Here is a 23,145-nt window from a genome sequence, read left to right on the forward strand (position 1 = left end):
TCAATTATGATGATTTCAAGATTCGCAATAGTAACTCTTTAAATTGTGCCATGAACCATACTTCCGAATCAGTAACTTTGCAAAAACAGTTACAGTGTAGTGTTCTTTAGTGGAACCAAGTAACTTGAAAGAAGGGATGACAAGAGACATGGAGTAACTCACCTGGTGTGCAGTATTCACACTCGGTGACATTCATAAGTCCTGTGTTGTTGCTGAAGGTACCAAGAGGGCATGCCACGGGTTCTGTGGTACCCTCTGGGCAGTAGTGACCCACGGGACACTCGTCTGCGTCGTTGCCCTGGTCTGGCGTGGCACTTCGGGAGGCACGGCGACAGTAGTATCCTGCAGCGCAGAGCGTGCGCGGGTACGTCAGGCCGGGCTCTCCACAGTAGTAACCTCCGAGACAATCCGAGCATTCTGATTGGTTGCTGATACCCGTAATGTTATTGAAGGTGCCGACAGGGCATTTGTAGTACGTAGCTGCCCTGGTGCCTTCTGGACAATAGTGGCCTGGAATATGAAACAAAAACAAAGTGTTGGATATATCATAGCAAGATAAATTTCGGGAAGATTCACACAAAAAAGTTAGAAAGACTGAAACATCATTTCATTATCTCTCCATGGTTTCACAAAATATCTGTGAGTACATGGTTCAGACAGGAAACATGAATCTTTTGATTTAAATCCTCACAAGTAACAGATTCTGCACTGAGTTTACTACATCCTGCATGGAAAACAGCAGCCCTCTTTTATTGTACAGTACAATAGTTCCCACCATCAAGGTATCATTTGGCATCTGAGAGCATAATCATACCATTTTTAGCTTATACTGAAGATATAATATAAGTTGCTTATCATCTTTCTTTACAGCAAAACAAAAGCTCTAAGTGGGTTAGAATCACTTTTATCACCTTACAAGTAGAAACTGGCCATTGACCAAAAACTGATTTTCAGTAGCAGCAAAGAGAGCACTTTCATACAATTCCTTCACACATCTACCGTAATAGTTTGTCAGACAAAAATACTCCCAAAGACTTGTAGTCCATTACTTAAAGACCTCTGCATCAGAAATAGCCAGATGGGAGAATTTGTGTTTTAACATGGATACATTATATGTGGAAAGGCACAAACACTACAAGAAGAACAAACAATCATCCCCATCCCCACATTCAAGAAAACAGAGTGAAGATAATAAAAAAAAACAGCAATGCAGCTTGAGTAAAATGGAAAGACCAACTACAGAGTGACATAAAAGCATAACAAAGAATTTGACTCTAAATATACGGTGATAAGCATCAATGGGTCTCCAACCTTCAGGGCATATGTATGAGGTGTAGTTGACGATGGGGCCGTTGGTGTCATCACAGTAGAAGCTGGCGGGACAGGTCTTGCAGTCCCAGCGTTGTGGCTCGTCCTGGTATGTTCCCGCGGGACAGGCATGCTCCTCGGCGACACCTTCCTCGCAGTAGTAACCGGGGCGACAGCGGTATTCGTTGGGAGTTGGAATGGTCTGTCCCCCAGGGCAATAGAAACCTACAAGGAACAAAGGAGGAAGGTCAATATTAAGGACTATGTTAAGGGCATGTACCAGAGAGAAAATATGACTGATAACAGAATTGTGCTTTCAGTGCAAGCATAAAGGAATGTTGCCCCATACACTGCAGCTTTCTCATGAATCACTCTACATACAGTACTGTATACATCATATATTTCGCGAGTCTAAATTTTCGCCATCATTTTCACATCGGGATCAGAGTCAATGTTTTCGCGTTTCTTGAATTTAGCAAACAGCACCCAACTCGCGAAATTCGTGAAAATAAAAACCTTGCGAAATATTCGGCGTATACAGTATATTGACCACCAAAGCTTCTTTCTTCCTCAGGCATAGAACACCACAAGCTCACATCTCTGCACATTACACATTGACAGAATTATATGACATCATGTGTTGTCTGAAAGTTTGCATAGTGATGTAAAATGAGAAAGAGATATAAAATTGTATATATGAATATTAAAGGCAGTGCAACCTCTGCTTAAAGCTAACTGCTGCCCTGCGACTGTCACCATATGCCTTTCTTACACTCTCCCAATGTCGCCCCCCTTCTTCTAGAGTCTTCTTTGACCTAACAACAGTCCCTTCAAGGACTACAGATACACATGGCATCAATGTAAAGCCCTCGGCACACCGAGCACGGTAACCGAAATGGTCTGGCATGTTGCTATGGTGCGCCAAAAGGAACCATGTCAGTCTGATTATGTTATAATATCACGTCTCCGCTGCTAATTTTGTTACAAAATAAATATTCATCTGGTGACTTTGCTGCTTCTGATTTTGACATAAGAGTAAAACAAATTGGTAATTTTGTATCAAAATGATTGATTTTTAAACAGATCCACACATGGTTCTTTTTGGATCACCACAGCAAAAAACTGGACTGTTGCTGCTACTGTGATCGGTGTGCTGAGGCCTAAAGCCTCTATTCCTTATTGTATCACAGCAGTGTAAGTGGTCCTCACCTGCACTGCAGTTTCCTTCTGGCTGGGCTAGCCCGCTCTCGTTGCAGTACTTGCCAGCGAGGCAGTCCAGACAGTAGGTGATGTTCCGGGCCAGCTGACTGGGCTGGTAGGTACCCGGTGGACAGGCAACCTCCGAGGGGCTCCCCTCCACACAGTAGTGACCCGGGCTGCACCGGTCTCCTGCAGAGGTTAACAAGAAACGCAGTCATCGTTTACGTATCTGTAAATATTTTGTATCGTTAGGTGTGCCCGATACCAGCTGTGCTTTTTGGTGCCATGCCTCCTTCATTGTACATACAGTGTACAGTTACATCTCCAAGTTGCCCTTGTACTGATTTGGCACTGATGGAAATGAAATCAAATGCTATTTTGAATTGGGAAAAAAAATAGTTAATTGAAAGTTAGGACAATCATCACTTGCACAAAAGAGCACCTCATCATCTTCACCTTCTAGTGAATTCTTGTACCAATGCAGTTAGGAGCATTCCTAATTAGTTTACACCGGTTACTGGCACCAACAATCCTTTCCATGATCATCACCATCCAGAGATGCCAACCATATCAATAGCATTGCGGTATTTTGAAGACTCAAAAGGCATTATTTTTGGTGGAAAAACAGCATTTCTACCTTCCTACTGTTACAAGTAGACATGTGTAGTAATATGCAGTTTGTTGTTGTTGTTTTTTGGGGGGAGGGAGGGAGGTACATACCTCCCAAACCTTTCTGATTAAAACCAGGGATGATTTGGCTCAAAAGTAGGAAAGAAAGAGCAGATCCAATAGGAGTGTGAAGTACAATTAACCAGAAAAATATGAAACTCCTGTTGAAAAAAGAGCTGGGAATGGTCAAAATTCAAATTCTTCCCTCCAAATTCAGTACAGTTTGGAGGTCTGAAGGTATTTTATATTAAAAAAAAAAAAAAATTGCTGTAGTTTTAGCAAAGACAAAACCACTGCAGTTACTAAATACACTGTACTGCAAGAGGTAGTAGTTGGGACCTCTGACCATCTCTTACCTCCACTTCCCATAGGAGTCCCAGTGATGGATCCTCCACTGCAGTAGTATCCCGCAGCACACATGGCAAACGGAGCGTCCAGGCTGGCATTGTGGCAGTACCATCCGGGATCACATGTCACGGGAGCAGACGCCCCTTGAGGGCAGTATTCACCTTGACAAGGATTTATCAAATGAATTTGAATGTTAGAATTGTCACAGGACATTATTCTGTGCAGAAGCTTAACTTACGGCATCTATTGGTACTGTATGCTTGTAATTAGAACTTTGATGCAAATAACTAAAATTCTATGATACCTTGATTGCTCTTTCACGCAGTACATTACCAAACAAAAAGAACAAAACAAAACCTGAAATGACTCTGAAATAGGTGTAGTAAAATTTTAAAAATCCAATGTAATGCATGTTTTGCAAAAACAAAGCAAAACAAAGCAAAACCAAAAATGTCCAGAATTTTATCTGAATAGTGTTTTCACTTTGTGTAAGCTTTCCATAGTTGACTTCAAATAAATGATAACTCTTTCACAAAACACAGATTGCACATCATGAAATACAATTACATAAGTTGCAACAGCTTAGCCATTTCATCCCACCAGCATAGAACAGTCTGACTGGCAGCAAATCCGCCATACATGTAACTGCGCTCTCCTATGCACGCACTGGTATGAAGTATGATAGATAACATGGCAAGTGCAATAAATGGCTGATTTGCTGCAAGGACAGATCGGTCTACTGCTCAACTTTCTTTCTTGTAATTCTATTCTTTCTCTTTTATCTTGACTCTCTTCCTAAGAGTCTACATCTCATTCCTCTTTCCATCAGCTGGTCAGTTACCTGCTTGGCATCGTCCTCCAAGGCTGGGGTCCGTCGGCTGGGCTTCGTACGCACCACCGATGCAGTACCAGCCGGGATCGCAGTAATCCGTTGGGTCGGGATTCCCAGAGCCCTGGCAGTACATGCCCGGCAGGCAGGGGGCACACCATGACTCATTGTGTCCACCTTGAATGCACATGACAAACAGCAATCAATGTACAATGTACAGCCAAAGGATAATGAAAATTAGGGCTTCTCCTGCCAACACTACTCAAATCTCACAAAATAACCTGTGCAAAAAGAAAGAAAAAAGAAAAAATTGGAGGGCATGTGCGCCCTCTCCCCCCCCCCCCCCCTTTAATTTTGTCAAGGTGGCCCCTCTTTAGATGTTTAGTGTGTTTAGATGTGATCAAGCGAATTGACACTTATAGTTCCCTTATGCTTTAAATGTAAGACCACATAGTCTTTGTTTCCATTAGTTTGCACAGCATTCAATGAATCAAATATGTCTGGTGCTCATCCAGTTTTTCAAGGACAACTTTATCGAAAAAATAGTGATCTTACAGCTATATTTGTACTATGCCCAGACCATACTCACCAACCCCCATACTGTTCTTTACTCACCTGTCAAGTTGTTGAAGGTTCCCTCAGGACAAGGATTCCTGATGTCATAGGTCGTTCCAGCCGGACAGTAATAGCCAGCTGGACATATGGTATCCCTAAAAAGAAAGAAAGGAAAAAAAACAACAGTAAGGAATCAATTCAAGGTTCTCTTATCATTGGTTCAAAGACATTTGCTCCTGTGACAATTGCTCCCACAAAATGTCTGCATGCTAAGCCAAGCATAAATCCCACTCCCAAACTTGTTACCCTAACCCTACCCCTACATGTATGCCCTGGGAGAAAATAAGACCAGTGCAATTGTCACAGGAGTAAATGTTGTGCCATCCTTTCATCATATTGGGGCACTGTATAATGTGAGCTATGAGACTTTCACATGAACAGATAGCAGTAATTAATATATCTTCATGTAACTAACAGCTTATAAAATCTTGGCATGCTACGTAGGTATCAAATCTATTGAAAATTCCCATGTCTTGGAAGCAAAAGCTTGGGCAATCAAATCACAAAGCGATGGTACGGTACAGTCCCCATCCTGCAGTTACTACTAGTGTACATCCCTGCAAAAGGAAAATCAGTCACCTTGTGCAATATTGTCCACACAGCAAAACCAACATAGGCAAAGGCAACACATCAATTTCATTGTTTCCCACATCCACAGAACGATCCTTCATGAGTTGCATTAATACGTTGAAGACTTACATGTACTAGTCTCGAGTATAACAGGGCAGGTATCTACACTAAGCATGTGTTATAGCAAAGTCAGTTCATCCTCGAAGGGTTAAAGAACTGTGTGCATGATGTGTACACTGTAGGTGCCAGTTTCTGAAGTATCCACTTCAGACCATTTTTAACCCACTGGTCCATGGGCGTGGTGATGGGTGTCCCCCCCCCCCCCCCCCCCCCCCCATCACCACACCCATGTCACGGTGAGACAACACCCTTTATACCGGTACTCACAGGTAGGTGGTGGCATTGGGGAGGCAGTAGTACCCCGCTGGACACTCCTTACAGCTATCCTGGCCCTCCTCATCCTGGTAGGTCCCCTCTGCGCACCCCAACGGGAGCTCTGACCCCTGGGGGCAGTGGTAGCCCAGTGGACACACCCCACCATAGCCAGTATGGTTGCCTTCAATCAGAAAAAGAAGAAGAACCAAATGAAGACAGGTCCCAAATAAACTTGTTCAGGTGTTTATGGGAAATGTATGTCATAGCAAAATCAGCTCACTCTTCATGAGTTAGAAAAGGAAACATGTTCAAGAACTTTAAATCTTTGAAGAAAGCTGCTTTCAGATCTACTTAACAATTAAACAAATTAAGTACATTGTACAAGAAGTTCAGTTGTTTCAGTATGAAGGGGAAAAAAAACTTGAGACATGATTACTTTTACTCTATTCATCTGTCACATGCAAAGGAATAGACTGATGCTTCATAGAATAAAAGAGCATGTCCAATTTGAACAGGAAAAATATCAGAGATACAGGCAAATGACTTTACCTGCATAGGTGCAGCCATCATTGACGAAGGCAGTTGGGTTCGACCGGTCCACTCTGGATGTGCAGAAATATCCAGCAGCACACTCAGCTGTAGGCTCAGTGAGGTTGACTCCATCACAGTAGAATCCACCTAAAGGGGGCCAATGTACAGAATGTTACAATCAACCTGCTACAAAGTTGACCCATCCATCAATGCACGGGTACTTCTTCCAGCATTTCATTGTTGTGATATATATCCGCGCAATCTTCAGCATACAGGTCAAAATGGTATACTCATCTAAAAACATTCTCTACAATTTCCCACAACTTCCTGTGTAGCAGTCACATTGTCATCCCCTTCTCCTCCTCCTCCTCCTACTCCTCCTCATCATCATCATCGTTATCATCATTATCATCATTATCATCATCATCATCATCATCATAATCATCATCATCCTCATCACCATCATCATCTTCATCATCCTCATCATCACCATCACCATCACCATCACCTTTCATTGTCCCCATTTTAACATAAACATTTCCATGACGAATATCATATTATCATCATGACTTTCACATCATTCTGCATATGCACACCATTTTCATCATCTTCTTCCACATCATCATCACCACCATCACCCCCTTTCATTGTCTCCATTTCGGTCATAACCATTTCTGCGACCAATACCATGATATAGACATATTATGAACTTCACATCATTCTAATTATACTCACCACTTTCATCATCTTTTATTTCATCCTTCTCATCACCATCATCACCATCATCATCATCTTTCATTGTCTCCACTTTGACTACAGTCATTCCCACAACCAATATGATCACATTATCGTTATGAACTTCACATCCTCCTTCCCATCCTTTTAATCATGAACATCCCTATTGCATCCACATTCACATCATCATCATCATCATCACCACCACCATCATCATCTTTCATTGTCTCAAGTTTGATCACATCATCATTCCCACAGCAAATACAATCACAGCGTCTTCTCCTAATCTTCATCTCTCCTCCTAACATCCCACCAGCCAATCTCTCATCTCACCTGGGCAGTTTGTACAATCCTCCTCATACTCCAGTCCCATGCTGGCCCCATAGGTGCCAGGCGGGCAAGCCGTCCAGTTACGCCCGGTCCCTGCCGGACAGAAGTAGCCCTGGGGACACTCCCGATGGCCAGCTGATGAGTTGCCTTAAAAAGGATGAGGAGAAAACATAATCAAGTTATCATTCTCTAATGCTGCCTTTTTTTCAAGTTCTCTATTAACCATCAATGGCCAAAATTGTGACAAATATTGCAAGCAAAAAAATAAAGAATTTACACTACTCTACAGGAAAATAAGCTGTTATGAAAAAAATACCTCAAAGTAATAACAATGTGTAATTAGCTGTCTCTCATGAAATCAAGCAGTGACAGTTAGTGATGCATTGATGTTTCATGATGATATACAATCCACTTACTATGTACAAGTACCTAAACTTGTGAATGAGAGGATGTTATATACAACATTTTTTTCGTAGCTACCATCAACTCACCTTCGATGACCTCCTCCGGCACGCAGTAGAAGCCGGCGGGACACTCCAAGCACTCGGCGGCCTGGGTCAAGTTGGTGAAGTATCCCGGCTCGCAGGGGACCGGTAGAGGGCTTCCCGTGGGACAGTGCAGGCCGATGCTGCAGGGGTAGTCGTCCGGGTTCGGAACGCTCTGGCCCGGCGGACAGTAGAAGCCCGGGTCGCACTGAGCAGAAGGCGCTGAGAGCCCTGTGGAGACAAAAGCAAGAGGAAAAAAGGCTCATGTACCACGAACAGGAAGTTGCCTCTACTTGCAAAGCATCATGAGGGCTGTAAGATGGTTTTTAGTCATGGGGAACATTTTCAAGTCCTTGCAATGACGGGAATAAGAATTCAGTATTAATCATTACAGTGATTTCCTCAAGGAATAGCGTATCTTCCACCTTGCCCTATTTGCATGTGAGCACAATTGTCTAGAAACTGTCACTTTATAGAGGTCCTGTGATCATTTCAATGGTTTTAATCAGTTATTATAGTAGCCTTTACACTCTTCTGCACATCATTCTAACATTATCACTGCTACATTATCACTCTTGCAATAATTTGATGCAAAAAAAAATGTCTTCTTTATCAATTTTATTCCAACAGAAAAATTCAGTGAAAATTGATGAGAATGCCGTGACAATTCCCTTCAACCCACTGCCAAAGAAATACAAACTACAAACTGTATTTGTGGGCAAGTTGAAGATCTGTGCATACATGCACATAGACACACACCTACGCCCACATACCATGCACACATACATTGTACAAGGGTTTTGCACACGTATGTACCTGTGTCATTACAGTACCAGCCCTCATCACAGTCCACACACTGGCTAACATTCCATCTCTCCAGTGTGTTGCTGTACATCCCCGCTGGACACGGCTCGGGAGTGGCTGACCCCTCCTGACAGTAGTGACCAACGGGGCAGGAGACGTTGGTGGCGTCCCAAGACCCGAGGACGCAGTAAAACCTGCCACAAGACAAACACGCATAGGCCAGGCGAGATCAGAATATTACCAAAACCATTAGACATTCAAAGGATTGTACAATATACAGTAAGCTGATATGGCAGTAGTCTCACATCCTACTCTTATCCTATACAGCTACTGGACGTGTTTAATCAACTTATAATTACAGGAACAAATCATACAAAGCTACAACGTATTGGTACAGTGTACTAGAAAATGCAAAATTCATTCTGAAAGAAATGAAGTTGTCTGTCCAGAGTCAAACAAATTCGAAGTTCTCCTTTTTTTATATGGCAAAAGAGTACTTCAGATATCATTTGCCGAATATTGTGAGTCATTGCTACCGTGAACCACTGTAGGTCAGTACAGGACAGCTGTGCCAATGACCATAGCACATAAGTGGTCAGTAATATTGTGAGTCTGATGACCACTTCACAAGATCTTTGTCCTGCTCTTTATAAGAACTAGAGATGGATCTCTATTACTCTGCAATTCCTTGTGAAATGTCCCTTTACGAAAAAGAGTGTTTCGCAGAGGGAAGTAACATACAGTGTACTGTACACAGCATTTATTTAGCGAGTCTAATGTTTTCATGAATCTGGACGACTTCCGGACGATTTCTCAAGTGGTTAAATTCACGATTGTGCAGTACAGCAATGGATGGAGAAATGTATGTGTGCACATCGCATCATGCTGGGACCATTGTTGATATTTTCGTGTGTTGTTAAATTCGCTAATAGCACCCTACTTCCAAAATTTGAGAAAGTAAAAACCACACGAAATGTATGGTATATACAGTACTGACCCCATATGACTCACTCACATACAAAGGCAGATGGTATGCCAACATAAGACTGAGTAAAATTTGTAGCTACACAACTCGAATTCCTTGTAGAGAGCATAACTACCTACACATCCCTACTTTTCTACCAAATTCATCTTGGCATGGGACTAAGAATGGCATTATACATGTAGGTTCACTGACATTTGCTCCTGAGACAATAATTGCTCACATTAAATTTCTGCACGCTAAGCTTAACATAAATTCTACCCACAAACATAACTTACCCTAACCCTAATCCAAATCCTCATAGCAAACTTAAACCTACGTAAAACCCATCACAATCCTAACCCTAACCCTACATAAATCCTGGGAGAAAATGAGAGCAGAGCAATTGTCGCGGGAGCAAATGTCAAGTCATCCATCCCGAGTCAGTAACGGCACCATCACCAATCCCTGCCACGTCTCCCTGTTTTTACTCACCCTTCCATGCACAGTCCAGAGGTGTTGGTTAGTCCGGTCTGAGAGCAGTGGTGACCAGGCGTACACAGCTGGCAGTCTCCCTCGGCCTGAAGTCCGTACTGGTCACTGAACGACCCCTTGGGACAAGGGACGGGGTCCGTGGTGCCCTCTGGACAGTAGTGACCAGGGGTGCACTCATTGGCATCATCACCTGAGGGGGGAGGGGAGGCCACCAGAGAAAACAGATTGAATTGACTCCACTCCAAGACTTCACCTCAAAATCATTACTTTGTCATTGTATGATGATAATCATAAAAAGCACTTATAATGCAGCATCATTCTAGAGGGGTACAAAAAGCAAATGAAAATAAACCAACATAAATAAAAGATGTGTTTCAAAATCAATCATGGTTTAGAGGATTTTTTTGTTTGGCAGATCAAAGTATTTTGAAGACAAATAAAAGAAAAAATATTACAAAGTATATGATATATATATTCAAATAGTTCTTTTGGTCACATACAGGTGATGATTAGGGTATTACAAAATCAGCAAAGTAAAGTTAACATGCGTTGCAAAGGTCCCTTAACCAGATGCAGATGAGTGTTGAGAATACTAGGGCAGGTGCTTATGGGAAGTGTGTGTCGCAGCAAAATCAGTCCATCCTCAACGAGATAAACAGGTCCTTTAACCTGTCGAAGACCAGTCCAGAGTATACTCGGGCAGGAGTCTATGGGAAATGCATGTTATAGTAAAATCAGCTCATCCGCAATGGTTTGAGATGGACACTTCTCTCTCCTCACCTTGGCTTGGAGCCGATATGTTGGCGTACTGCTTGCAGAAGAAACCCACATCACAGAGCTCCTGGGGGTACACCATCCCCGGGGTGGGGCAGTAGTATCCTCCCAGACAGGGGCTACACAGGCTCTCCTCCGTCAAACCTGCACAATCAACATTTATCGTTTTAACTCTTTGACTTCATACAACACTAACTAGCAATACAGTCAGGCGAAAATGCACTTAAGCATTCTCTCTAGCAAACTGCATTTGGTTACATTGCATAATATATCACAAGCAAGTAGCCATGGTAGAATTAAGTGGCATCTACATAATTCTCTTACTCAAATCAAAATAAGAATAATCATTGGCTTGCTGTGTTTAATATATTGCACCACAATACTGTGATAGGACAATTTTCATCAATGCATTAAACATGATACATTTAGTAACTAAACAAACACACATCAAAATACGATAAAGACAATGCCATGTCATTTGTTATATCACCTTGAGTGTTAGTTCTGATGAAAAGGTGTTCAAAAATAGTTTCAAATATCACAAGTATGCTCTCAAATACTTACCATAATTTGCACATTCTACTGGGCTATACGCATGTTGGTGTTATTGGCAGAAGTTTTTCTACTCTAAACTTTGTATCCATCTAGGCGATTGTCAGAAAAGACTGCATGGCGTCTTTATGAAATAAAAAATACCAAATGAATAATATCTGAATTGATCAGGTGACTGTAAGCAAAGACTACATGTCATCTTCTATGAAATGAATAATACCAAAAACTAAAGACCACCAGTCTCACCTGTCTGGTTATTGAAAGTACCAATGGGGCACGGGAACTCCACGTCATATCTGGTCCCGGCCGGACAGTAGTGTCCCGGGGGACAGAGTCCCGTGTAGTTGAGCGAGACCGGCGAGATGGTGTTGTCACAGTAGTAGCCGGCAGGGCACTCCTTGCACGAACTCTGGCCCTCCTCATTCTGGTGGGTGCCGTTTTCGCAGATCTGGGGTTCAAAGCTCCCCTCAACACAGTAATAACCCACTGGACAACTGAAATTCAGTTAAAAATGGACAGTTATGCAATGAAGTGAGGAAGCAAGCAATCTTTTTGTATTAGTCTACTTTTGTTTTTATACCCTACATGTACATGTATGTGAATACAAATTAATGAAATTGCAACTGACTGGGAAACTGCCCTTCATTGATGGAAATAAACTCCAATTATTCAATGTTTTGAGTAATAGCCATGAGAAAAAAATCATGGGGACACATGCTCTGGTTGGATTCGAACCCTTAACCTTGTGATTGTGAGACAGGCTCTATACCCTCTAGATCACCAAGCTTCTGCCCAACAGCCAAATTTAATGCAACTGTCTTTAACAGGCCTCAGTGTGAATTTTCTCTTGATACTGTCATGCATCTCTTGTACATTGCATGCTTGAAACTTTCACAATTTTTTTATGAGCCAAGATTCTAAAAAGTAAAATCCAAGCGAAAGTGTTTGTCTACACAATGCATTGAATGCCAGTGGCAATCTCTGAAAATTCAATGCCGCAATAAAGACCGTCGCCTCAAGTTATGCAGAAGTTTCGTGCCACATACATTTCTGGTTTTATATATATTGGTCTCAAACCATAGAGATACAAACTGTACACATTGAGATTACTGAGAGTGCATGGAACACATCACTAGACAGGGTGTGGTAACTAGACGTGGTCACTCAAAAGTTGACTGTACTCACATGTACTCAGCCGGCGCTGAAACGTTCTGGCCTCCAGGGCAGTAGAAGCCGGCATCACACTGCCCAGCTGACTCCTCTCGCCCCACCCCGGGGCAAAACTCTCCAAGGGGGCAGGGGAGGCAGTCTTCCATCGCATCATTCTGCTGTGAGTTGAGGTAGTACCCGGTGGGGCAGGCCAGAGGGGCAGGGCTCCCTACCGGACAGTAGTGACCTACGGGACACACGCTTCCTGTGGTATTGTCGGTAGGGGCAGGGTCTGATGCCCCCAGAGTGCAGTAAAACCCTATAGAGGGGAGTGGGGAAGATGAAATATTGCTAAAAGTTAGGCATTAAGACATCATTCTGTTCAAAGTACGTAGAAATATATTGCTACTCTGACTTCCTCTCACAGGGGTCCACCATTCCAACTACAATACTATGAAATTCATATGATTCACAAAGACACTCACACGACAATCAAATTCTACGTTTTATGCCTGTCATCATTTGTACAGCATAACTGAACACTGGTAAAAACTGGTAAACAAAGACAAAAACTGACAATCTCAGAAATTTTGAGTATTTTACAGATTATCAAAAATGCAAGATCTGCATTAATACAAACATATGATGCACATGTGTGAACAACATTCATCTTGAAATAATATGAGAGTGTTTATTTGTGTTTGACACCATGAAATCTCTCCCAGAACATCTTTATTAGACATTTAGTTTCCTGAGGCTGAAAATGCCATATCAAAAGACCACATTGACTCTGAGTACACAAGATACAATGGAAAGAAACCTGAGTGTGTGGTCCCTAGATCAACAAACCTGCTGAACAGTTTCCTGTAGGCTCCTCGAGACCAGCCGTCTGACAGTACATCCCAGGGGTGCAGTCTGATGGGGCGTAGGATGCCACGGGGCAGAAGGTTCCCGGCATGCATTCCCCTCCTGCGATCAGCGTCGTGGCGGATGTCGAGTTCCCTGAGCAGTACCAGCCTGACGGGTAGACAAAACCAAAACAGAACCAGATTATTTCTCCTGTTTCTCTCCCTAACATAGCATTTACTAGTTTGAAAATTAGTCAAATCACCAAATAAGTCCACCTTAACCCCTTGAGGACGAGTCCTGTGTATACTCGGGCATGTGTCTATGGAAAATGCATGTTGTAGCAAAATCAGTCCATCCTCAACAAGTTAGAAGGATGCCATCCCATCATACTTGTAGATTAATCTCCTCATTGCCAGAGCAGCATCTCATGAAACTGTCAGTCCCCCAAAAATTGTTTTAAGTTACTGATATCCTTGCATGTGACTGGCTGAGAGCAAATTTATTGGTGAAAATCACTGATGAAATGCCTTCCCCCTGGTCTCACCATCTAACCAGGTCTCCATGTTATGGCTTGCGGACTCTACGAGTGTTGGATCAGATGTGCTGAGTGTAATATTGAGGAACATACAAATTTTAGCATGGGGCTAAGTATTGACTTGAACTCATGCGCTGACATTCAAGAGTACAAAGCCTACACCACAGGACCACTTCTACTCCTCCAAACTCTTACACACATTGAGGACAGGGCTGATCTTGCTATAATACGCATTTCCCATTAACCCGTTAAGGACAAGTCCCGAGTATACTCGGGCAGGTGTCTATGGGAGGTGCGTGTTGTAGCAAAATCATATCGTCCTCAACCTGCCCGAATATACTCAGGACTGGCCTTCAATGGGTTAATATACCCTGCTCCTACTGCCAATCTATTCAACATCCACTGCTCCTCCTACCTGGGTCACATGGTCCCGTTGGGTATCCCAGACCGTCCATCTCACAGTAGTAGCCCCCAGGGCACGAGATGCAGTCAGCCCTCTCAGTGGCATGGGTCGTGTTGAAGTACGTCCCCGCCGGGCACGGATTCTCAAACTCTGACGCCGTCCCGACGGGGCAGTAATGACCCTCTGGACATGGGGTGTCCTCGTATGTCACAGCTCCTAAAGAGGGGACAAAATGATGACATAATGCACTGAAAATGTAGATTCTCATACGGTAAAAATCTGTAGCTTGATGAAAATAATTCTAATAAATAAGCAAGAGGGGCCAATGTCTTGTGCATCAAAGCAATGCCCCACTGCAAATATGTCAAATGAATATTGAAGAACTTCTTTGTTTGAGGGCCAATATTATTCCAACAGTAATTCAAACTCTGAAAAAAATAAATGTTTGAGATAGTACCAACAGCTATTTAAAGCTTTTTTTTCCAAATGATAGAAGGCATCATTTCAGTTTTTGCACATCATTTTACCACTTTATCCTATTGTTATGAACTACATATTACTACCACACAGAACATTACTTCATAATATATACAATTTTCATCATTCTGGTTTTCATGAAATACAGGTACATAAACTGAAGTTATGATGCATGTACAGCTGTATTTACTACATTTGTACCGAGTTAGTTGTATAGAAGCTGCAATTTAAGGAGTGATGATTACCTGTGAGGCAGTAGTATCCCTCGGGGCAATCCCAGCATGTCGCCAGTCCAGTCGTGTTGGCGTAGGAGCCCGCCAGGCACTGAATGGGTTGATCTGAACCAAGAGGGCAGTATGACCCCTCGGGGCAGATCCCACCCACGCCCGTGTGCTCACCCAGCACAGCACAGCTCCCATTGACCAGGGTCGAGTTGTTGTTTCCGTTGGGGTCGGCTCGGTCAACGCCGTACTCACAGAAGTGACCTGGATGAAAGGAAATTGATCGTAAGTTGATCACAACGGATTAAGACTATCATAATCTCTGTACACACCTTGTTAATACTTTATCTGCCAATGAGTCAACTATGAACAAATTTCACACATAAACCGACGGAGGGGTAATCAATGCGACAAGCAGGGGGTTACAATCGAAACGCATTCAGATGATGAATTATTGAAACATTGATGACATGGGGGTTGTCAAGCATTCAAAGGGGCTTAGAACATGGGAGAGATTAATGGTTATTTAAAATAACATATTCATTAGATGATGATAATATATGTATGATGAAGATGTATGGAAAACCTGTGTATCAACCTTGTATTCATCATTATCATTATCATGTCTATCAACACTGTCAATACTGTCTTTATCACAAAATAAGCCACAAAAGTCTCAGAAAGGCTGTACAGCACATACAGTGTAAATAGATGGCGCAACATACTGTCTTGTAAATCTGTTGTATTTCAATATAATGATGATTAAATCTCATGATCATCAACATCATCATTTGTTATATTTTTTGAATGATTAATGACTACCATCAGTAACAATGGTAAGAAGATACACATGATGGTGACGATTACCATAACGATGACCATGATGATGACCATGCTAATTACATGTATAAAAGAATGGAAATGACTACAGGTTTATGTTGGCAATACTACCGACAGGACTAAGATCAACTACAATGCCCAGACGGGTGATGATGATGATGATGATGATCCACAGCATTTGTATAGCACCATATATGAGTTGCCGAAACATTCAAAGGCACAGACGCCTTCTCACCTGGGTCACAGAGAGTGATGTAGTCCGTCTGGGCCATCTCTCCACAGTAGTAGCCTCCAGGACACTGGCGACATTGCAGGATGTCAGCAAGACCGGTCTCATTGTTGTAGGTTCCCCTTGGACACGGCTGCCAGTCAATGCCGGTTCCCGTTGGACAGTAGTAGCCCTCTGGACACGGTCCAATCAGGTTGCCCAGGACACAGTACCTGTAATTCAAAAAGAGAATAGCATCAATGGTCTTCAAAGGTCTTCAAAGATTACAAGAATAGCACCAATGGTCTTCAAAGATTTTCAAAGATTATAAGAATAGCATTCAATGGTCTTTAAAGTTCTTCAAAGATTTCAAGTATTGCTTTTATTTCATTAAAGTCGATGCCATGATGTTATTTCCAGTCTAGTGAATATGATGCCTGCCTAGCAATTATGAGGTCAGGGTTTCAAATCCAACCCGAGTACAACTGTATGATTACCCGTGATTTTTACTACGGCCATTTCTCTAAACACTCATAATTGCTGCTTATTTACGTTGATGAAGGGAAATTAGTCCAGCAGTTGCAATGACATTACCTATACTACCAAACACTACCAAAACTAATGTCACTATCATACAATTAACCTCTTACCTATGGGAACCTGGTGACCTGTGAATTAAGTCTATGGGGATTCCAAACTTCAGTATGAAACAGGTTAATCACAATGTCACTTCCACAACAACTTCTCTCCTTACCATCCCTCTGGACAGATGAAGCACTCTGAAGCATGGGTCTGGTTCATATACGTTCCGTTCTCACACAGCAGTGGCTCTGTGGAGTTGAGCGGACAGTAGTGGCTGACCGTGCAGGGGTATTCGTAGGGCCGTGAAGAGTTTTGTCCGGCCGGACAGTAATAACTGGGCTCGCAGGGTCCTGTCGGTGCATCCAGTCCTGTAGTGAAATCACAGTCAATGTGTCAAAGCCAAAAAATATGCTCAGAAGGGCTCAAAATTCATCTTCTATCATATCATTTTGAATTTGCTTGCAACATATCGGACAGCTCTACCAAAAAATTTGTCTGGCTGACCTACTATTGCCAAGATGATGAGTAGTTTGGAGTATTTAGAGATCAAAAGTGTTAAATAATTAAAGTCAGTGCACTGAATTGTCATTCCTGAAGTGGCCTTCCTGATCTGTTTTGGGTGTTGCACATTTTCTCCGGGTCATTATTCATTACCAACCTTTTTTTTTCCCCACTAATATTGCCGAATACTTGCTGTCACGTGGATGTGCTGGCAAGCAGCATTTAAATGGATTACATGAATAATTTCATTGCAAAATGCTCATGTCAGAGAATTTAAAAACAGAGATGACGGTCTGTACAAATGACCTTTTCTGCTCATGTGCAAACTGAAACTGCGATCTGGCTTATATTGCTGTACCCACCCTGTGTTTCACAGTAGCTTCCTGGTGTGCAATCTGTGCAGTCCTCCACTGCGTCCTGTCCCAAGTAGGGATTAAAGGTCCCCTCTGGACAGCCGGTCGGCACATCCGAGTTCACCGGGCAGTAGTCACCACGAGTGCAGATGACCTCCGTGCGAGACGAGGATCCAACTGGACAGTAGTAGCCAGGCTGGCAGGGTCCTGCAAAGAAGAGGGTGACGGTGTAAAGGTCTCGCTTTGGACTTCTTACAGTTCTTTGTTGCTAAATGAATTGACGCGCCGCTCTAAATGAAGATTTGGTAAATGGCCCTAGTGTTACCAATAGACTGGAACCTCTGAAAGACTTATCTTGTGGAAATCCTCCATCATCCCCGTCACATGTCCTCTGCACACAACATTTGCTATCCAGAGTAACATTAGTCATACAATTGTATCTTCATCTCCTCATAACTACGTCTTACTTAAAAATGGTAAAGTCATTCTAATTGTACTTCCTTATCTATTTTTCTTTAAATGCCTTCTTCAAATCACCATAGCAAAAAAAAACCAACTGTCTGAACTTAATGTTGCAACATATTCAACTGATAAATCTATTTAAGTCACCATCTCCCTTCAAAACACATTCCCTCCCCCCCCCCCCCCACACACACACAAAGATGATGTTGTTTAATTAAGGGTCACTTTCTTTCAGCAATCTCTTACACTGAGATCAAAGTAATACCAGAAATGATACAAACATTGGGTGTGGCACATGAACATAAAAGTTGCACATCGATACCAGTCCAATAACAATTATTTGCTACAGTACAGGAGGGAGATTTTCCTACAGACTCCCATGATGCAATGCCAAGCTTCCCACAATGCTTTGCTAACAGGCATTGCCCTATTTTGTCTTCCTCTAACAAGATGCTTCCCATTCAATGACACATTTTCTGTTAGCCCAGCCCCCTTACCTTCAGTCTCTGTGAGGTTGACACTCTCACAGTAGTAGCCCGCCAGACATGGGGTGCATTCTGAGGTGTTGTGGAGACCCACAGCTGCGCTGAAGGTACCGGCTGGACAAGGGTATGGCTCGGCTGTACCCTCTGGACAGAAAAAGCCTACGGAGAAAACAAATTCCAGGGGAAAATTCTTGAAAATGCAGTTATAGAAATATGACTGCTGTCACTCTATGTCTTCTTCCATTACCATGATAGTAACTTCTTGAGTCATGAAGATATATAATCAATCTTCTGACTAGGTTATTGTAACTGCAAATCAAAATATCATCGCTGGGGTGACAAGACCTTGTATCTGCAATTTTGGTGAAAATAATTTTTTTCTTTTATTAATAGTCAAATAATGAGTTAAGTGATATCCTGTCCAAATCTGAACTGTCTTACTTCAAATATGAAGCCACCACGGCATTTCAAAGGAAAGGCTTTCCCATTCGCTATAGTGTTTTGGCCGCTATGTTTTTTGGCTCTCCTGAACATTTGACATTTTGTAGATACGAGGTCTTGTCGCCCCAGCGACGATATGTCTTTTGATACTGCAGCAAAAGTTTTGCATATGTACTGGCTCCTGTCTACTCTACTTAGTATATGTTTGAATTTATCAATTATCACAGATCACTACACATGTGCAGTGCCTTCTCACAAGGCTACAGATATCTTGGTTCATGTATGACATTTCAAAGCAATGTTCTGACTGTGATAAAGCCTTTCTCCACACCAGTTTATCCACACACATCCCAGATTTACTTTCTATTTTCTGCACCATAAACATACTTCCACAGCATTCAACTCGAAATTTCCTCTTCAAATCTTGGTATGATCTACATGTATCTCATTATTACAATTTGACCATCCTTCAATCTACAGTATGTCCAAAAAAATAAAATACAATCAGATTTTTGCACTAATAACTTGAGATATGACAAAACTGAATGCTACTTCAATGTCTAAAAATATGTTTTGCAGAAAATCCCATGAAATTTGGTTAAGTGGTTACAGGGAAATGTGGATCATTGTAAAGCATGTTATGAGTCTGATTCTTCCAAGTTCAGCACTTGGATGCTCTTGGAACTGCCTATTAATGTGTCAACACAATGGACAGAACTTGGAGGGAAGTGATTCCTGACATGCTCCACAAAACTCCTCATTTCTCTTTGACCACTGAAGCAAATCGGATGGGGTTTTCTGTAAGATGTGGGTACTAAGTGACAGTTCTATACCCTTATATTGTATTTGGAATGATTAGTGATTTTCAAAGTTGATCATTATTTCTCTTTACCTGCTGGGCATTCGTCTGCATCATAACCGAGTCGAGGTGTCGATGTGTTGGCGTACTGTCGGCAGTAGAAACCAGCAGCACACATGGCTGTGGGTGAGGTCAGGCCAACCTCCTCACAGTAGTAACCACCTGGCAAGAAGAATGCTATGAGGTTAGTTTGTTTGTTTGCTTGCTTGCTTTTTCTCACAAACTGTGCAAAAGCTTAGTTGGTTCTTTATGACTGGTTGTGAGGAAGTGGAAAACTAAAATACTGAGACAAAACAGATACATGTACTACAATGTACATCAATCCGTTGAGGACAGGCTGATTTTATTACAACATGCATTTCCCACAGACACTTGCTCAAGTATACTCGGGACTCATCCTGAACAGGTTAACATGCAGTATGTCAACCTCCAAAAATGAACAGAAAGCACTTACCTTGATGATATCTTTCAATGTTACACTCTTTAAGTCAACAGCAGCAAAATACAATGTAGCTCAGAATGTAAAGCACTGTAGAATCAGTTGCACCTCACACAAGTCTCATTTTTTGAAATCAACAAAGAAATAATAATTAGCACAACAGATGTATTCGAAATTGGATGGAAGCTAGGCTCAGATGCTTCTCAAATGGTACTTATTGGACATTTCACAATAGTGGTCAGAAGGACTGACACAATGTCTGGAATTGTAACAATATTGTTTTAATATGATCACTGAATATGCATGTACCACTCACACTCTCAGACTCTGGCAAAGGTAATCTATGAACATATTTAAACTATTCGAAGACTAAATTATGTTGAAGGAGTACCTGAACATGGGGTGCACTGCGACTCGTCGGAGTAGCCTGTCTCATTACCATAGGTACCCCCCGGGCAGGGAAACTCGTCCGCCCGCTTGGTGCCGGCCGGGCAGTAGTAACCAGCTGGGCAGGTGATGTTGGCCGTCACTACTCCATTGGAGCTGGAGTGAGTGAGTGAGACAGACAGACAGACAGAGACAGAAAGACAGAGACAAACAGATAGACAGACAGACAGACAGACAGACAGACAGACATAGACAAGCAGACACAGACAGAGGAAAATGGACAGAGACAAGCAGACAGACAGAGACAAACAGACAGACAGATAGATATATAGAAAGACAGAGATACACAGACAGACAGACAGACAGATAGACAGATAGACAAAGGAGGGATAGTGAAATGTCAAGAAAGAGAGAAAGAGAGAGGGCGATAGAAGAAGGTAGGAAGATGGAGAGAAAGAGAAGGAAAGGGAAAGAGAGAGACAGGAAGGAAGAGACAAAGAGTGTGACAATGGAGAGAGAGAGATAGATAATAAATTAGATAGAAAGCCAAGACAAATAGATGAATACAGAAGAGGTAGGACAGATATCTCCACGAGTCATTGCATCTGTTTTACTTCATCATCTACAGAATTCTTCAAATACTGCAACATATGCATACATACACTGTATACACACACATAAAAGTACTCACACCCATGGAGCATCTACATGTACCCTTATATACTGTATATGTATGAGTGTTGACATTCAAATGCCCTAACTGATAATAGATACTAATGGACAAGTTGACAGAAACGTACACAGCTAACATCACAAAATGAAATCATACAAACAACAAACTGGCATCTTAGTTGGTTGCCCAAATTGATAACTTACTTGTCACAGTAGTAGCCAGGTGGGCAAGTGTCACATGTCCACTGGCCTTCCTCCGTCTGGTAGGTACCGCTGGGACACAGGATGGGGTCAAAGGTCATCTCCGGGCAGTAGTAGCCGACCGGGCAGGGGGCAGCGTCGGCAACCTGTTGACCCGGTGTGCAGTAGAAGCCTCGACTACAGTTTCCTGTACAATCGGAAATATCACTTAGGACATCAAGCTGTGCGCTTACTGAGTACTGTATACGTCATACATTTGGCGAGTCTCATTATTCTTGAATCGGAACTTGGTTAAATTTGCAATCATGGAGTACAATAACAAATGGAAACAAGTATGTGTGCATGTCGCATATGTGTGTATTAGCACTCCACTCGGAAGATTTGCAAAAATAAAAAACCTCACAAAATATATGGTTTATACAGTAATACAGTATTATCATTACTCACAATCGTAATTGCTAAGATTACATGAACCAAGTCATTCCAGAAAACAAAAACAGATGGATTTCATGCAAAAAGACCTACTACATAAAAACATTTCTAACACTTAACACTTTTCACCTTGGCTAATATAAGCACAACAATGTTACAGTTGACAAACTTTTATACAGTTTTTGCTCCTTCGTTCAGTTTGTGCCAATTTCTATCTTTGTTTTTAAACCATTTTCTATAGACTTTGATTTTTATAGTCAAGAGAATAACAAGACTTGACACCTGAGGGCGCTGTTAGGTTGTGTTCTCCGCAGTACTGTCCATGTGTGCAGTCCAGACAGTCCGTGATGTTCTCATTCCTCTGGGCGGGGGTATAGGTCCCCAGGGGGCAAGCACTGGGGTAGGACGACCCCTCCCCACAGTAGAACCCTGCCGGGCATTCGTCCCCTGTGGCTCCGTCCGTTGGGGTGGGGCTAGTGGCCCCCAGGGAGCAGTAGTACCCAGGGGCGCACATGTCGGTCGGGGTGGCGAGCCCAGCTATGTCGCAGTAGTAGCCAGGTGTGCAGGGGATGGGGGCATCCGAACCTGTGTGTCATATGATGTTAACAAACAAAATGAGAATACAGTGTATACTGTAAGTACTGACCAATAATGTACCCACAGGCAGTCTCATGGAATCAACCACTTACTCATAAATATCAGGGAATATCCAGAAAACTTTCAGAAGGATATTTGTGTGTAACATGCATATCAATGAGCAATTCTAACTTGCAAATCAGTGGGGTTTCTACAATTTGTATCTCATTTAATAGGGACATGAAGAAATAATTAAATTTTTCAGGAAGCCTTCTGACGAATCGGGGGCATTTGGCAGGTTTCAACACTGCCTGCCTGGCAGAAGGTCCCTAATCCTCATTAGCTCAAAAAAAAATCACCAAAGAAATGATGATCACGTCATATGAAAAGAACTTTCAAATTATGTCAAATTATGTTGCACAGACAAATTTGATTTTGCAATGAAATATCATGTTATCTGGGGCCCTACTGCCAGGTAGGCAATGAAAACAC

At 42.3% G+C, this 23,145-nt stretch overlaps 1 protein-coding gene across 1 annotated transcript in view; it reads right to left on the reverse strand.

Annotated features, from left to right (window-relative positions):
• The window catches only part of LOC139738306 (uncharacterized), an 80,966-nt gene that overhangs the window by 5,044 nt on the left and 52,777 nt on the right, over positions 1 to 23,145 (reverse strand). Inside the window, exons 50-75 of the mRNA XM_071648947.1 lie at positions 22,360 to 22,662; positions 21,649 to 21,832; positions 19,756 to 19,775; positions 18,659 to 18,805; positions 17,709 to 17,906; positions 17,018 to 17,213; positions 16,291 to 16,496; positions 15,240 to 15,479; positions 14,530 to 14,733; positions 13,580 to 13,747; positions 12,767 to 13,049; positions 11,828 to 12,075; positions 11,036 to 11,173; positions 10,256 to 10,445; positions 8,812 to 8,993; positions 8,002 to 8,226; positions 7,514 to 7,657; positions 7,042 to 7,119; positions 6,464 to 6,592; positions 5,927 to 6,095; positions 4,970 to 5,064; positions 4,367 to 4,531; positions 3,534 to 3,686; positions 2,518 to 2,697; positions 1,312 to 1,533; positions 163 to 510 (exon numbers count right to left, since the gene is read on the reverse strand). Coding sequence (XP_071505048.1) covers positions 163 to 510; positions 1,312 to 1,533; positions 2,518 to 2,697; positions 3,534 to 3,686; positions 4,367 to 4,531; positions 4,970 to 5,064; positions 5,927 to 6,095; positions 6,464 to 6,592; positions 7,042 to 7,119; positions 7,514 to 7,657; positions 8,002 to 8,226; positions 8,812 to 8,993; positions 10,256 to 10,445; positions 11,036 to 11,173; positions 11,828 to 12,075; positions 12,767 to 13,049; positions 13,580 to 13,747; positions 14,530 to 14,733; positions 15,240 to 15,479; positions 16,291 to 16,496; positions 17,018 to 17,213; positions 17,709 to 17,906; positions 18,659 to 18,805; positions 19,756 to 19,775; positions 21,649 to 21,832; positions 22,360 to 22,662 — 4,815 coding nt within the window. The remainder of the gene's footprint in view (positions 1 to 162; positions 511 to 1,311; positions 1,534 to 2,517; positions 2,698 to 3,533; positions 3,687 to 4,366; positions 4,532 to 4,969; positions 5,065 to 5,926; positions 6,096 to 6,463; positions 6,593 to 7,041; positions 7,120 to 7,513; positions 7,658 to 8,001; positions 8,227 to 8,811; positions 8,994 to 10,255; positions 10,446 to 11,035; positions 11,174 to 11,827; positions 12,076 to 12,766; positions 13,050 to 13,579; positions 13,748 to 14,529; positions 14,734 to 15,239; positions 15,480 to 16,290; positions 16,497 to 17,017; positions 17,214 to 17,708; positions 17,907 to 18,658; positions 18,806 to 19,755; positions 19,776 to 21,648; positions 21,833 to 22,359; positions 22,663 to 23,145) is intronic.

Source organism: Diadema antillarum, unplaced genomic scaffold (assembly GCF_040938485.1).
Source record: "Diadema antillarum isolate AM-2024a unplaced genomic scaffold, OU_Dant_1.0 seq00000735_RagTag, whole genome shotgun sequence".
Taxonomy (NCBI): Eukaryota; Metazoa; Echinodermata; class Echinoidea; order Diadematoida; family Diadematidae; genus Diadema; species Diadema antillarum.